The sequence below is a fragment of the Euleptes europaea genome, chromosome 15 (assembly GCF_029931775.1).
Source record: "Euleptes europaea isolate rEulEur1 chromosome 15, rEulEur1.hap1, whole genome shotgun sequence".
Taxonomy (NCBI): Eukaryota; Metazoa; Chordata; class Lepidosauria; order Squamata; family Sphaerodactylidae; genus Euleptes; species Euleptes europaea.
Window position 1 is genome coordinate 54,490,824 of NC_079326.1, and position 17,585 is coordinate 54,508,408.

Sequence of the window (17,585 nt, forward strand, 5' to 3'; positions counted from 1 at the left end):
TCCTGGAGATTAATTGCAATAGCACAAGATCTCCAGCTTTTACCTGGAGGCTGGCAACCCTAGCCGCCACCTGCTACTGTGCTGTCAGTATGTGAGTATATTTGTACTTTTATATCGGGTATTGCACTTGGGAGATATATGCATAATATGATTTGTTTGTGGCATGGTCTCTTCCTGTATATATTTATGTATATTGCTGATACATTGGTGTAAATGGTTATTCTTGGTAGTGAACCCTGATGAAGATATTACCGAAACAGGATGAATACCGGATCCCTGTCCCTTTGATGGGTTCATAAACCAGTCTTCATCCATTGCAGAAGTCCTGCACCGTGGATTACACTCCGGGGAAATCGGGAATCACTACACCCACCTGTCTCAAGGAGTTGTGCGTATGGACTTGGACAAAACGATCCCGGCATATGGTGTTTGGGAAAATGCTTTCTGTATTAATTGTGGTTGTCTGATGTATAGATTTGTATAGTATTGATGGTTTGGATGATACCTGTTTGTACTAGTTTGCAATCAATAGACATTGGAAGTACAACTTTGTAATATTGTGATTTCTTAGCCAACTCTTCTGTTATTTTGCTGGACCACCTGGAGGTTGGCAACCCTAACTCCTAATCCTCCGCACAAAATAACATCGGTCAAAGTTATAAATAAAGGTTCTGCGGGGATCATTTCACATGCACCAAAGTATAAGAACCTGAAGAGGGTGGTTAATGAATAGCACAAAATACTGTGCCCCTTCTCCCCGCACCAGCCCTCAATGAAACCTTTTTTCTATTTAAAATGTTTGCATCGATGGCCTTATTTCTACATCAGTCCTTGATATAGCTCTGCTAACATTAGCCCCACAATTACATTGCAGCCTGATCCAGCAGGCAGCTGGCAGGACTCTAATGCTTTTCGACAGTGACATAAAAGGAAAAGGGGTATATCTGCTTTCAGCGTGCATGTGTCGCTCCAATTAGTGTTAATGGTAGTTACGTGCTCACATTGGGAGGAAAACATATCCTTGAAATATGTAACTATATTTACAATTGGGAAACAAATATACCCTTCTGGCCGAGCATATTCCTTTTAGTGTAAACATCTGTTCTCAAGGAAAAGAAATATGCACGCCTGCCAATGTCTTTGCCTTTATTTTGTTAGGTATTCTTCCTTCTTCAGCATTTGTTTTTATTTTATTTATTTAAAACGTTCATTAGCTGCCTTTCTTCCTTACGGAGCTGGAGGCAGCATGTCATAGACAAAACACATAAAATAAAATATATTAAAAACATCAAAAAAATTGAAATTTAAAATAGTACGTTTTGTTAACGACTATGTTTTGGTTTATTTTAAAAATCCTATTTGCTATGTAACCAATAACGTTGCCAGGTCCCTCATTGCCATGGGCAGGAGGTTTTTGGGGGCGGAGCCTGAGGAGGGCGTGGTTTGGGGAGGGGAGGGACTTCAATGCCATAGAGTCCAATTGCCAAAGCTGCCATATCTCTTCGCCAAACCCCACCCTCCTCAAGCTCCTCCCCAAAAACCTCCCGCCAGTGGCAATGAGGGACCAGGCAACCCTATAAATGTGACGTAATCATCTACGAAACAGGAGTCCAAGATGACTGGAAACAGTTTAGAAAGTTTCCATTTGACTTTAGGTTCAAATCAGAAAAGACACTGGAGCAAAAGTAGTCTCTAGGACTACATCCCAGCATGAGCCTTGTAGACGTGCAAGAGAACTGGACCATATCCGATAAACTAAATCGCTATGTCAGAGCCAGCCTTTCCACATAAAGTCCAGGTATAGACTTTATTAAGATATTGGATACCATCGTGCATAGTTTGCTGATAAACTAGCCAAGGGAACATGGGGATAAATATAATCTGTGTAAGAAAGTCCAGCTATGGCTGGTTTTAAAGGAAATGGGTGTGCCTCTACATCTGATCGTTTTGTTGCCCAACCTGTACTCTAGACAAGAGGCCACAGTTAGAACAGAATATGGAGAAACGGAATGGTTTCCAATTGGCAAAGGTGTCAGACAAGGATGTATTTTATCTCCCTATCTCTTCAATCTGTATGCAGAACATATAATCAGGAAAACTGGATTAGATTTAGATGAAGGCGAAGTTAAAATTGGAAGGAGGAACGTTAACAATTTGAGACACTATACTTACTATTATTGCAGTTATGTACCCGTTCCCAGAAAAAATCCTTCTGATGACTATTACTGCAGAATACAAGTGGAAATTTGCCTAGCCTCATACATACAAAAGCTCCTGCCCAGGGAAAACTAGCATATCAGGGATGAGAGTTCTAGCATAACCTTCTTGCTATTGGCTTACTTGCTATATGCAGGCCATTTTGAAAGTGGAGAAGCATTCAAAGATACCTCCTGTAGATTCTGAGGCCATACAGTCCCTGAAGGGTGTGGTGATGACCAGCAACTTGGAAGGGGAGTGGACAAATTCATAGATGGCAGGGCTATCAATAGCTACTAGTCATGAGGGCTACTAGTCATGATGGGTAGCTACTCACTCCAGTATAAGGTTGCCAACCTCCAGGTAGTAGCTGGAGATCTCCTGCTATTACAACTGAGCTCCAGCCGATAGAGATCAGCTCACCTGGAGAAAATGGCCACTTTGGCAATTGGACTCTATGTCATTGAAGCCCCTCCCCTCCCCAAACCCCACCCTCCTCAGGCTCCGCCCCAAAAACCTCCTGTCGGAGGCAAAGAGGGATCTGGAAACCCTACTCCAGTAACAGAGGCAGTTTGCCTTTTTGTATCAGTTACCAGCGAACAAGGGCGGGAGAATGCTGTGGCAGTCATCCTGTTTGTGGTCTTGATGGTGGCACCTCTCGCTATTACAATTGATCTCCAGATGACCGAGATCTATTTCCCTGGAGAAAAGGGCTGCTTTGGAGGGCAGATGTTATCTTTTTTTTCTGCCGTCCACTGGAGAGTGAATAGGCACCTGCCCATATGCAAGATGCTTCCAGGTCTCTTGACTAAGGCAGAGGCAGAAAAATGGGTACAGGTTGAGTATTCCTTATCCGGACTGCTTGGGACCAGACGTGGTCCGTATTTTGGATCTTTCCATATTTTGGAATATTTTGGAATTTTTGCATATGCATAATGAGATATCTTGGGGATGGGACCCAAGTCTAAACACAAAATGCATTTATGCTTTATATTTGATTTCTATATACTTTATGCACATAGCCTGAATGTACATAAGAACATAAGAAAGGCCATGCTGGATCAGACCAAGGCCCATCAAGTTCAGCAGTCTGTTCACACAGTGGCCAACCAGGTGCCTCTAGGAAGTCCGCAAACAAGACAGCAGCAGCAGCATTGTCCTGCCTGTGTCCCACAGCACCTAATATAATAGGCATGCTCCTCTGATCCTGGAGAGGACAGGTATGCATTATGGCTAGTATCCATTTTTACTAGAAGGCATGGATAGCCCCATCCTCCATAAGGACATAATGAAAGCCCTGCTGGATCAGACCAAGGCCCATCAAGTCCAGCAGTCTGTTCACACAGTGGCCAACCTCTAGGAAGCCCCCAAACAAGACAACTGCAGCAGCATTATCCTGCCTGTATTCCATAGCACCTCATAGAATAGGCCCGCTCCTCTGATCCTGGAGAGGATAGGGATGCATCATGACTGGCCAGGGTGTCAGCTTGCCCGATGGCAAGTGGGCCCCCTTAAACATTAGACAATATGTTTAAAATATTAATGACCTTTTAGTAGCTTGAAAATATAATAGAAGTTCCGATACGATTCCTGTATGCAACTAAAATTTTAATTGTACCTTTTTTCCACTTATGTATTTTTTGAAAATTTTATTTATTTGTTATAAAAATTAAATGATAGCCTTATAGTTGTGGATGGGCCCCCTTTTTCTCCTGGCAACCAATATTTTTTAGACCCAGTCTGCCACTGTAACCAGGTGCCTCTAGGAAGCCCACAAACAAGACAACTGCAGCAGCATTGTCCTGCCTGTGATCCAAAGCACATAAAAATGTAATTTTAAACAATATTTTTTAATACTTTTGTGTACATTGAACCATCAATGGCGCTTCTGAGGGCCTGTGAGTAACGCCTGCATACCGTCTCAAAAGGTCTCGTTTTCGGATCAGGCCTGATATCGGATGTCTGGATGTCTCGACCTGTATCAGGAACCAGCGCGTCGTTCTTACCATACTGGATGGGAGCAAGTGCATCTGAATGGAAATTGCTCTCTCAAATAGGAGATAAGGTTGCAGCGTTTCGTGGCACGTGTCGGCGGCGGTAAAGGAACGCGTGGCATTTTGTCTACGGCCCAGTACCCGGGCCGTGCCGTACTCCATGTGACGGAAGCACCATGACACAGCAATCGTCTTCTGACTGCCTCCAAGCATCTCGGTAATACGGTTCTTTCCCTGTCACTGAGATGGTTTGGCACGCAGTTCTGTGTTTTGAATCTCACCGAATAGTTATGTAATGAAGATCAAGCAAATTTCTTCCCCCCACTGTTGTTGCTTTGGGCTATATATCTCAGCACGTCAGAGGACTAGATTTAACTGACCCCGAAGAGTCCGTAAGGGCTTCGGCTGGTTTTTGGGCGAAGCCAGGGAAAACATTCTCCCCCAAGACGAGCAACGCGGGACTATTTTTATTGACTTCCCCAATGCGGATTGTTTTTCATCACATACTTTCATAGAGTTTATAGCCAGAGTGGTATAGGGATTTGCGTGTTGGACTAGGGATCCGGGAGACCTGGGTTCAGATCCCTCTGGCGTGGAAGCTCTCTGGGTGATTTTGGGTCATTCACTCTGTGTTCACCTGAACTCCCTCACAAGGTTATTATGAAGATGAAAAGGAGGAGACAGGAACCAGGTACACCACCCTACGTCTCTTGGCAGAAGGCCAGAATGAAAGCATGGCAAATAGATTGTTTGTGATGTGTAGGGTTGCCAGGTCCCTCTTCACCACCGGCAGGAGGTTTTGGGGGCAGAACCTGAGGAGGTTTTGGGGGGCTATTGCTGCTCTTCAGCAGCTGGGTAGATTGGTGGGCTCCCACCTGGGGGTCCCTTGAGAGTTCTTATCCGGCCCTCAAGGCAGCCATCCCCCCACCCATTCCCGATCCGGGCTGGCAAGGCATGGCCCGGCCCGACCAAGTGACATTGATGTTGTGTCCGGCCCTCGTAACAATTGAGTTTGAAACCCCTGCTCTAAAGGATATGCATATGATTTAGGAGTACTTCTTTGCCAATTATCGAACAAACTTCGCATTAGAAGAGACCTGTGACGTTGGGGTGGGTTTTAAAACGAGGCTCTATTTATTATCCTGCATGCATTTACTGCTTATGAAAATGCCAGCCACTATAGTACCTAATAGCTATTATTTAGTGAATCCATCAGAATGTTGTTCTTGGTTTTCAGAGTTATTCGTTGCTAACCTGCATATTCGTAAAACACAATATGCAGCATCGTGGTTGAAGAGCGGGCTTGCAATTTGCCCAGTGGTAACGCTCTAGGAATTTCCCCTCGATCACGCAGAAGTGAAATCACATCCTCTTGCAACGCCACCTTCCCCAAGTACTGCCCCTTCCCAAACTCTGAGAATTTACCGGTGCAGGGAGAAGAGGTTCATCATAAGTTCTTAGGGTTGCCAACCTCCAGGTGGCGGCTGGAGATCTCCCACTATTAGAACCGATCTCCCCGTGACAGAGATCAGTTCACCTGGAGAAAATGGCAGCTTTGGAAGGTGGACTCTATGGCATTATACCCCTTTGAAGCCCCTCTCTTGCTCAAACCCCGCCCTCCTTAGGCTCCACTCCCAAACTCTCCAGGTATATCCCAACCCAGAGCTCGCAACCCAACAAGATCTCAAGCACACCTTCTATATTACATTCAAGGAGCCACCTTACTACCATTTAATTGACAGCCAATATGGTGTCAAAATATGCTTTATGTACATGCATATTCCATTTGGCAGAGCACTGCATAATTCAACATACAGTCCGCATTACTGTTTATCACTGGCATCCTAAGGACCACAGGTGTCTTCCCCAGGTGCCCAGAGCCCTTTCTAGTCTCCGCACCTTCCTTCAGAGCGCTATGCTCACCAAACAGCTGCTCCGCTCCCACAAGGTCAGGAGATTAGCTGGTGTTGGAATGGGAAATTGGCAGCAGCATCGTATGTGTGTACAAGCTCTTCACATGGGCTGACAGCGGGCCATAAATGAGCATAATATCACTGAAGTATGACCAGAAAGGTCCCACTGAAATAGAAGGAGGAGGAGGAGGAGGAGAAGAAGAAGAAGAAGAAGAGTTGGTTTTTATATGCCCATTTTCTCTACCCTTTTTAAGGAGAATCAAACCAGCTTACAATCACCTTCCCTTCCTCTCCCCACAACAGGCACCTTGTGAGGTAGATGGGGCTGAGAGAGTTCGGAGAGAACTGTGAGTAGCCCAAGGTCACCCAGTTGGCTTCATATGTAGGAGTGGGGAATCAAACCCGGTTCTCCAGATTAGAGTCCACCGCTCTTAACCACCACACCATGCTGGCTCTCTATCACAGAAGCTAAGCAGGGTTGACCCTGGCAAGAATTTGGATGGGAGACCTCCAAGGAATACCAAGGATGTGATGCAGAGGCAGGCAATGGCAAACCACCTCTGAACATCTATTGCCTTGAAAACCCCAGCAGGGCTTGCCATATGTCAGATGGGACATGACAGCAAAAGTGGGAGGGGGCAACTAAATTTATCCAGATTAAGGAAAGAAGAAAATTGGGCTGGAGGATGTCTTGACAACTGAGACATGTTCACACATATGGGACCGCCTGACATCTCCACCGCTCTTAACCACTACACCACGCTGGCTCTGTTACTGAAAATAACTTTTAGTTATTCACAGACATGTAAGCATGAATGGAATGGAAAGACAACCAACAGACTAATATTTTGTTGTAATTTCACACAAATAAAATGATAAGTTGAAATCCAGAATACAACAAATAGAACTTTGATATACAAAAAAAAGGAACAATATTTTAACAGAAATTATAGTGGTTATTTAACAGTAGCTGTATTTTCAATCGACTTTCACATTTGAATATAATGTTCCGTCGCAGGAAATAGGTAGATTTCTAAACTTTGTTTTTGATTTAAAATTACTGATTATGCAGAGCAAAATATACAGTAATGTGTGAAAAAAATCAAAGTTTATTACATACTTATAAAATAAAGGTAATAAAATATTTTTTTGCAATATTTGAACTCTAAAGAAAAATACAGTGAATGAAAATATTAGGGTTTGTGCTATTACAGTATATTGACCAGTTATTAATTTATGGAAAATTTGTAGTGCAGAAACAAAATACTGGCAGAGGTGTACTTTTCTGCAATGGAACCTGTATTCTCATAGCATAGTCACAGTAAATACAAAAAAAAAAATGCTTATTTACAATATAATATTGTATATATATATTACACAAACAATGTATTGGCATTTTACCATTCTCGTATTTATGATTTTTTTTATTCCCATTGGCTTTTCATAGTGCAAACTGTAATGTTGCAAGCATAGACTGTTAGAATTAACCCATAATGAGCTGTTTTTTGCCTTCTCTGTAACTTCGTAATGGGGACGTCTATTCGACTAAAAAAAAAAAAAACCCATTAAAGGCTCCATTCCATGTGAATAAGTGGTGAAATTGTTCTCGAGAAGACTGGGATTCATGGTTGTGCCACACGCTCGCGTGTTTCACCTTACAGCCTGCATTTCTGCAGCAGTATCAGATTTTGTGACGGTGTCGTGACTTTTCTGTTATGCACCTTCGCGGCAAATCTTGGGATCGGACTGTAAGTGGTGGTGTACTGTGATAGCACCATTGGCAGTAAGTAATGAATGCACTAATTATAAAAGGAATGGAAATAATAGGCATACAATGTACCTGTGCGGATTTGTGGATTTGTCAACGTTTTGTGGAATTTCATCTTATCAGTTTTTAATCATCTAAACTCAGTTCAAGTGTCTGAGGATAATGTGGCGGCACCTGATACGTTACCAATATATCCTCTAACGCAAATACAACAGTAAACTAAACCTGTTTAGACTACATTTTATCGCTTGCTCCTTTTCATTCTCTGGAATACACGGAGTTGCTTTTCTCTATTTCTATCTGTTGAAACTGTGTATGACTACGTGGTTGCATAAAATGAAAACATAATCCCTTTCCAGAATAAGAAATTCATTGTGAAATCCTGTGCGATTGATTGTAGCTTATCTTTTTCACTGGCTGAAACCAGCTCTCACGTACACAAATGTCTTGCAGTTCACATACTGTAGCTTGTCTTGGAGGAAATTTTCTAATAGCCTTTTGTATAGCCTGTTAGAGGTAGGCCTAGAGTACAAAATTCACAGTCTCAAATAAAAATTGCTGAAGGGTAATTTTGGTAGATTCCACATTTTATGAAGCAGCAAGCCTATTGAAGATCTCATGAGCACCCGCAACGGTCTACTACCATGGCTGGTATCTTTCCGTATATGATCTGTTCTTTTCCATTGAAGTAAAGCATATTAATGGGGGACATCTTAGTCGGTGTGCAGCAAGGTCCGGCCGAGCCTCTCGGATTCGCTTGGTGGACCAGGTGGGTGTGTGGATATTTCTGCAAAAATACGAATTCGCATTCCCCGGAGCAGTAGTTCGCCTTGTATCTTTTAGGAGCAATGATCCAATCCCATCCGAAAGCTTCGAAATCCACAGTCAGGGGGTAGCGGCAACATCGCGATTCTGTCGAGTGCTCGTCACAGTCGAGGCCGAAATCTCTACGAGTTCTTTTCGGCGTGTCTGTAATCCTGACCTCTAGAAATGGATTCTATGAATAAAAGGGGGAAAGGAACAGCATGTATGAAGGTAGACCCAGTCGGCATCTGACACACCTTACATATATTTTCTGAACACATTGATCAACATTTTGAGGGCTATCATCATGATGTACTAAAGTTGCCAACTCTGTTTTGGGAAATTCCTGGAGATTTTGGGGGTGGAGGCTGGGAAGAGACCTCAGCGGCATATAATGTAGGGTTGCCAATTCCTACTTGGGAAATACCTGAAGATTTGTGGGTGGAACCTGGGGAGGGCATGGTTTGGAGAGGGGAGGGACCTCAGCAGGGTATAGTGCCATACAGTCCACCCTCCAAAGCAGCCGTTTTCTTATGGGGAAGAGATCTCTGTTGTCTGGAGATCAGCTGAATCCCAGGAGATCTTTGGCTCCACTGGGAGGTTGGCAACCCTAATATAATGCCGTAGAGTCCACCTTCCAAAGTAGCCATTTTCACCCAGGGGAACAGATCTCTGTTGTCTGGAGAGCAACTGTAATCCAAGGAGATCTTCAACCCCCATCTGGAGGCTGGCAACCCTAATATAATGCCATAGAGTCCTCTTTCCAAAGTAGCCATTTTCTCCAGGGGAACTGATTTCTGTCATCTGGAGACCAGTTGTCATTCCAAGAGATCTCCAGAACCTACCTGAAGGTTGTCAACCCTATGATGAACCCCCATAATATTGGATTGGAATTTAGTATTCTGCTTATTTAAGTGCAGCCATTCATCTGATGGAGGAAACTTTTCCTGTGGTTCCTCGAACTTGAAGAAGGCCCTGAACTTAGCTGAGTGTAAGTTTCAACCCAGTGTGTTAAAATTTGACTCTAGTAAAACCTTTAAAGTAAATCTGTGTAAGTAATTCTGAACCTTTAAACGGTAGTTATTAAATATCCTATTATTTTGGAAAGAACAGCAGCTACCTCCGTGTACTTCGCGTTTGGTGCTTCTTGAACACCCACCCTTCCCTAGGGTTACCAACCTTCAGGTGGTGGCTGGAGAACTCCTGCTATTACAAATGAATTCCAGGCGAAAGAAATCAGTTCCCCTGAAGAAAATGGTTGCTTTGGCAATTGGACTCTATGGCATTGAAGTCCCCCCTCTCCAAACCACGCTCTCCTCATGCTCTGCCCCCAAAATCTTCAGGTATTTCCCAACCTGGAGCTGGCAACCCTACCCTTCCCCCAGCCATGTGACAACCACTCTTAAAAGTGAGGGGGTATAATGCCATAGAGTCCACCTTCCAAAGTGGCCATTTTCTTCAGGTGAACTGATCTCTGTCGCCTGGAGATCGGTTGTAATAGTGGGACATCTCCAGCCACCCCCTGGAGGTTGGTAACCCTATTGGTACAGAAGGGAACAAGATAACAAAATAGCACAATTCAAAGAAATACACGAAATGGCAAATTGGGGTTTAAAGATCCACATTCCTGTTTGTTTTGAGTATTCAGTCATTTTTCTACATGCGAAGTGTCTCGCTTGAGTTTGTGTGCTTTGAGAAGGAGCCAATCAGCTGAACACCTGGAGAAAGTGACGGCTTTGGAATGTGGATTCTGTGGCATTGTACCCCGTTGAAGTCCCTCCCCTCTCCAAACCCCGCCCTCCTTAGGCTCCACCCCCAATATCTCCCAGTATTTCCCAACCCGGAGCTGGCAACCCTAGTTGAAACTCTGAGCCAAAAAGAATGGTGGTTTGTGAGGGGGAGGGCATACTTTAATTACTAAATATACAAATAAACTTTGTTCAGTAGAGTGGTAGGATAAGTGTAAGATCCACCCTATTAAGGTTATTGATGGCCTTTTATGCATGGCTGTTTCCCCCCCCGTCACCCCTCCAACTCCTTCAGGTCTTTGTTTTGATTATGCATGCCATTTCTGACTGTCAGAGTTCACCTCACTTTCCCCCTGCATTTCCCTGTGTTTTGCCCGCGTTTTCAACTTCAAGATAAATAGGGTTGCCAGGTCCCTCTTTGCCACCGGCGGGAGGTTTTTGGGGCAGAGCCTGAGGAGGGCAGGTCCCTTTTCCAGTGCTCAATTAGGGTTGCCAGGTCCTTCTTTGCCACTGGTGGGAGGTTTTTGGGGCGGAGCCTGAGGAGGGCAGGGTTTGGGGAGGGCAGGGACTTCAATGCCATAGAGTCCAATGGCCAAAGCAGCCATTTCCTCCAGGTGATCTGATCTCTATCAGCTGGAGATCAGTTGTAATAGCAGGAGATCTCCAGCTAGTGCCTGGAGGCTGGCAACCCTAGAGATAAAACAGGTCCCTCAAAATGCAGGCCAAAAGACTACAATTAAATATTACTGCAACCTTAGAAAAATCCTTGTTTTATCCATGTGAAAAACATCCTTTTCCAGCGCTCAATAGACAGAAAAGTTCTTGTAGATTGTCCCGTACAACTTACCAAGCCCTCTTCCCCTGGTCCTGGATAAGTTACTGCCAGATCTCGCCCTTTTTCATCCAACGCTTTGATTTCAATGCCCAAGTTGGATTCAGGTTGTTTGAGCCAGTTCTGCAACACACTCTTCACATCGATACTCTGCCAAATGCCGGTGCCCGGGTTCATATCAAGTTTTAAAGATCGAATTGCAGTAGAGGTTGTCCCGTCTTTCATCGGTCGGATGAGCCTCAGGATCTGCACAAATACCGTCGTCGGCCTCTGGACTTGTCTTAAGTATATCCATAACTGGGCCTTCACTACTTTGTTATACTGTATTTTAGAGCTAAATTTAAAAAAGCAACACCTGGGTTTTCCTTCCACTGGCATAGGAAAGTCAGCTACAAATGAATGGAAAGAAGACATTACTCAGTGGCAAACACTAAGAGACACTTCAAAATAAAGCATGAAGAAGAAGGGTTGGTTTTTATATGCTGACTTTCTCTACCACTTAAGGAAGAATCCAACTGGCTTACAATCACCTTCCCTTTTCCTTCCGCCACAACAGACACCCTGTGAGGTAGGTGGGGCCAAGAGAGCTCGAAGAGAGCCGTGACTAGCCCAAGGTCACCTAGCTGGCTTCATGTGGAGGAGTGGGGAGACCAACCTGGTTCACCAGATTAGAGTCTGCCGGTTATGTGGAGAGTTGGGGAATCAAACCCGGTTCTCCAGATCAGAGTCCACTGCTCTTAACTGCTACACCACGCTGGCTCTCACCGTGAACGACATTTTTGAAACATCTTCACAGGCCATTTTATCAGCAAACCACAGTCCCCATAACACCTTTATGAGGACCAGCTACAGTGACACAAAACAGCATTTGTCCATTTGATCAGCAACATTATTGGCAATGAAGGCATTCTTCCTGATCTAATTGGACCATCCATAATGTATGTCCACATTTCAAAGGCCTTTCTGTTATATTCGTAACTCCACGTCACCTGTTAAAGGAAAAGGCAGTCCGCTGTGCAAGCACCGGGTCATTCCTGACCCATGGGGTGACGTCACATCCCGATGTTTACTAGGCAGACTTTGTTTATGGGGTGGTTTGCCAGTGCCTTCCCCAGTCATCTTCCCTTTACCCCCAGCAAGCTGGGTCCTCCTTTTACCGACCTCGGAAGGATGGAAGGCTGAGTCAACCTTGAGCCGGCTGCCTGAAACCGACTTCCGTCGGGATCGAACTCAGGTCGTGAGCAGAGCTTGGACTGCAGTGCTGCAGCTTACCACTCTGCGCCACGGGGCTCTTCGTGTCACGTGTTACCCCCTTTTAATTAGGGTTGCCAGGTTCCCCTTGGCCACTGGCAGGAGGTGGGGGGGTAGGGTTGCGAGCTACAGGTTGGGGAACTCCCAGAAATCCAGGGGTGAAGTCAGGGGAAGACAGGGAGCTCAGTGGGGTACAACGTCATGGAGTCCACCCTCCCAAGCATCCATTCTCTCCAGGGGAACTGATCTCTGGAGTCTGGAAATCAATTGTAATTCCAGGGGATCTCCAGGTTCCACCTGGAGGCTGGCATCCCTACTTTTAATCCATAAGCAACCTGTCTTTAATCATAACTATACTCCCCCCCCCACTCCCTGGCTCTTGATATGTGACTCTATATGACCAGTCTAATTTGTGCGTACCAGGCATGTAGACGCTTGCTGCATAAGAGGGAGGAAAACGCACATCCAGTAATTAGGAACAAGCAGAAATCCGTGGATTGTCCCAAAGGCATCAATCTGCACCCAGTCTTCTCATCTTGGCACTGATTAATGCATGCAGGACCATGTTTGGGGCCTGCAGGTCTGGAATTAGTAGGGTTGCCAAGTTCCTCTTTGCCACTGGTGGGAGATTTTTGGGGCAGAGCCTGAGGAGGGTGGGGTTTGGGGAGGGGAGGGACTTCAATGCCATAGAGTCCAATTGCCAAAGCTGTCATTTTCTCCAGGGGAACTGATCTCTGTTGCCTGGAGATCAGTTGTACTCATGAACACATGAAGCTGCCTTATACTGAATCAGACCCTTGGCCCATCAAAGTCAGGAATGTCTACTCAGACCAGCAGCAGCTCTCCAGGGTCTCAGGTTGAGGTCTTTCACATCACCTACTTGCCTGGTCCCTTTAACTGGAGGTTCCGGGGATTGAACCTGGGACCTTCTGCATGCCAAGCAGATGCTCTACCACTGAGCCACAGCCCCTCCCTTTGTGATAGCGGGAGATCAGCAGCCACCACCTGGAGGTTGGCAATAGGGTTGCTAAGTCCCTCTTCGCCACCAGCAGAAGGTTTTTGGGGCGAAACCTTTCTCCGGGCGAATTGATCTCTATCGGCTGGAGATCAGTTGTAATAGCAGGAGCTCTCCAGCTACTACCTGGAGATTGGCAACCCTAGTTGGCAACCCTACTGTACAAGAGATGTGGCCATATGCATTAATGAAATGCAACAGTGCCATCCAAAACCTTACTGTTTAAAAAATGGAAACCATAAACAAAAGGGATCGACAAGAACAAACGGGAAAATAGGAGAAGGTGGAATACAAGACAGATTTTTTTAAAATTTAAAATATATATATATATTTTAAAAACTTGCTTTAAAGTCTTAGGGCATTTTAGACTGCAGCACTCAAAAGACCAACATATCTGTTGATATCCTCAGGAATCTAACGGGATCACTCCGGTAATCTGAGAACTGCAGTGGAAGTGAAAAGTGTTGATGACTGAAGCGCTATGTTTCCCCCCCCCCCTGTATTTCAGTGTTTTAATTAACTTTTTCATGAGTGTAGCTTATAGTATCCGAACTATTATATTGGTTTCTGCTGTAAAGCACACAATGAAATTAAGGGGGTAAAATATCTGGACCATCAGTAAGGAGAAAGTTGCAGAAGAATACACTCTGGGAATCTTGGGGGTTTTGAATAGCTGACCAGCTGTACAAGTCAGTATGTGAAATATATTCTTCCCTAGTCAGAAATCCTCTGGGAAACCAGGCACTCCAGACAATGTACTCAACATGAAAACAACGGTGACTTCTAACATCTTTCCACTAGCACCAAACTCCTAAAATTGCTTTATAAAACCACCATGAATGCTGGTCAAATGACTGTAAATAAACTGAACACCACGAACGCCAATCCTCAATTTATGTTTTGTGATTCAAACTAACAGATAATTGGAAGTGAGCCTATTGTAAGAACAGAAACCCACAGTGTAAGTCTCTTGAAGACTTAAATGGGAGGGGGGTAACCCTGCTTTAGATGGCGTTGCAAATTGCTTTCCTTGCTTTCCAGGTAATAAATGTTTTGTCGATAGTGACATACTAATAAGAACAATGTTGTTGTTTTAACAACTGTAATACTTCTGGTTTGTTTGTTTTTTAATTTGGCAAAAAAAACGAATCAGTGGGTTATAGATCAAATCAAGCCTGAACTGACCCTAGAAGCTAAAATGACTAAACTGAGGCTGTCGTATTTTGGTCACATTATGAGAAGACAAGAGTCACTGGAAAAGAAGGTCATGCTAGGAAAAGTTGAGGGCAGCAGGAAAAGAGGAAGACCCAACAAGAGATGGGTTGACTCTATAAAGGAAGCCACGGCCCTCAATTTGCAAGACCTGAGCAAGGCTGTCAAAGATAGGACATTTTGGAGGACTTTGATTCATAGGGTCTCCATGAGTCGGAGGCGACTGGACGGCACTTAACACACAGACACACACACAACATACATTACAAGACACTTCATAGCATTACTGTTACAATACTGTCTACTGTTACAATACTGTCTAAACACAGTTACATTCTTCTAAGTCCATTGAAATCAATTGATTTATAAGGACATAACTCTATTTAGGATTGCATAGGAGCACAAATCTTTTAAAGCGGCAACACAATTTCCTAGACGTTTTTACTTTAAAAACATACTGTTGATGAAGAGTAAAATAAAGGAGAAGAAAAAGAGATCCCAGAGTATTTATTTGTTCTGTACGCGGTATGTAATTTCCCCCACCCCCCCGAAGCGATGGTTTTTAGAATATAAACTGTCATTATTCTTTCCTTTAAAACTCCTTATAATGAAACTTTAAAGATATCCATGTCATGGAATCTAAATAGCACTAGTCAGTCTTACGTGTATGAATGTGTATTTATTATTAGGTAAAAGAGCAGAGAGCATTACACCGAATTAAGTCTGAGTATTGTATATCCCTGCTGCTAATAAGAAATCTGAGTCACGTGTGCACAAATTTCCCTTTTACGTTATTTCATCACTGCCTTAAGTGTTATTCCAAAAGCAGCTGCCATCGCCAAATACTTCAGCTAATGAAGAACATAAGATACTATAATATAAGCTGTGTAAAAGACACTTGATAGGAGCTATAGCAGATGCTGACCAGCGAGAAGATAACCAAGAATCTGCTCATTCAGTAGATACCTTCATTCCTTCTTAACGCAGCTAATAGAGTCGGTAGAGTTACGCACATTATAACGCAGGGAATATTTCATTGTTGGCATTGACTAAGTAATTGGCAGGATGGTTTTATAAAGTGTTCATTTAAAAGAGACAGGTTGCATTCGTTATTTAGGAGATCGGGAGAAAGCCCGTGTATATTACCGGGGAGCCAAATCAGGGCCCAAGAATCATAAACCTTTTTGCATCCCTGCAAAAACACTCATGGTGTTCAGCGCTCAGAAGGGTGCGAAACTATCGGCTGCTGCCGCCTTCCTTGGCAACGCAACAAGTTCCCGGTTTTGCCATTCTGTGGTGACAGGGAACCACCACGGCGCAGTGTGGCAAAATAGGAAGCGTCAGCCCAGATAAACTTCGGAAGAGGTGTCAAAGGGCAGCGCTTCTCTAGCCGCACATGACATGCATGCTTGAATGTGCATTTCACCCATGCACCCATGTATCCAAATGCGCCGTGCAATCAGGCACAACCAAAGCTGGAGAAGATCTTCAGTTTGAGAGTAGTGGAGGTGTGCTTAACCCTCAGTGCTGTTACCACATAACATAGCCCATTGCTTATGTGGCTTCATGCTGTTTCCATGTTTACTATAGGTTCCCTAGTTGGCTGGGACAACATAGTAAAGGTGGAAGCAGAATCTTTAAAAATGATACCAGCAGATTTGGGGAAAATGTCTGAAAAGCAAAGCAAACAATTATGAGGAAGTGGAAGGCAGTGCATATAAGTATGTGGATATATATATAGAGAGAGATAGAGATATGTACAGGTATATATACCCACAGAAGAGTGAGGGTGGTGTGTTTATGTTAATGGGATTATATTGCCAGTTAAGTAGGGGTTTTGCTCTTTGAGTTTTTAAAAAAGTTTTCAGCTGCCCCTGATGTTCTGAGAAAGTTTGCTAATATAAACTGGCAACTAAGCAATGTCTTTTCTGCTGATTTGCCAGTCTACACATGCTATAAGAAATAACGGGAATGCCGAGATTAATTCGTTTTGTAACTTGTGAACGCATCTTCAGCAATCAACGAGATAAGCCAACGGGGTGTGCTTTTCGCCGATGACTTTGTACATAAAGGAAAAGCATACTACCGGGAGGGAAAGAAAGTTGATGTGTCACAAATCAAACTCTTGGGTGCGGGGGTGGGAAATGCTTTTCTCCCGTCCTGTTGCCTGCATTAACCAGCAGTCCGTCGCAAGAGAATTGAACACAGAGTCAGCCAAGAAGTACGCGAGAAACCGATTAAAAAGTACTTACATTCCGTGGGCATTGTAATAATCGTTTCAGTTGTAGCGTGATAGTCGTCGTCTTCCAATGATCCGTCACTGCTGTCGTCTCGCTGGACGTCGTATTGATCTATCAGCTCTTGGAGCGGAGGGGCTTTGGGGAGAAGTTGCCTTATAGCATCCCGGCTGATGTTGGGCGCTTGCTCCAGGCGCAGTTTGCTGAGGATCTGGATCTTTATCGCTTCTATTCTGGACGATTTCGTACTTTGCCTCCAGGTGCACGCGTTGCACAGTCCCTCTTTCTCCATGTCCTCGTTGGCCTGGTTGCTTTCGTTAAGGTCCGCTGGGCCAGGTATGATCAACGCGAAGAGGTAAATATAAAGATACATTTTGAGCTTCAACATGGCCTTACATTCGGAGCCGTTCTTTTCCTTCCCGTCTCTTTTGACTTTCTACGGTTGTTTAGTTCTTTCTTTCTTTTTGGTAACCTTTCAGTGCACGGCGAATCTCGGGAGGCCAAATGCAATCTGAGACAACTCACCACTCGGGGTTGAATCTTGTATATTCCAAGGGGGCTTTTTATATTCCAACCTACATTAGATGGGTGTCGTCAAAACCAACGATTGGCTGT

At 44.2% G+C, this 17,585-nt stretch overlaps 1 protein-coding gene across 1 annotated transcript; it reads right to left on the minus strand.

The window, feature by feature from the left end:
• Nucleotides 1-7,869: 7,869 nt before the first annotated feature.
• On the minus strand, nucleotides 7,870-17,358 carry MSTN (myostatin). The gene is made up of 3 exons (XM_056861643.1): nucleotides 16,986-17,358; nucleotides 11,271-11,644; nucleotides 7,870-8,868 (listed from the first exon to the last, which is right to left on the minus strand). Exons 1-3 carry the CDS (start codon nucleotides 17,356-17,358, stop codon nucleotides 8,488-8,490), a joined length of 1,128 nt encoding a protein of 375 aa, XP_056717621.1. The 3' UTR covers nucleotides 7,870-8,487.
• Nucleotides 17,359-17,585: the final 227 nt, after the last annotated feature.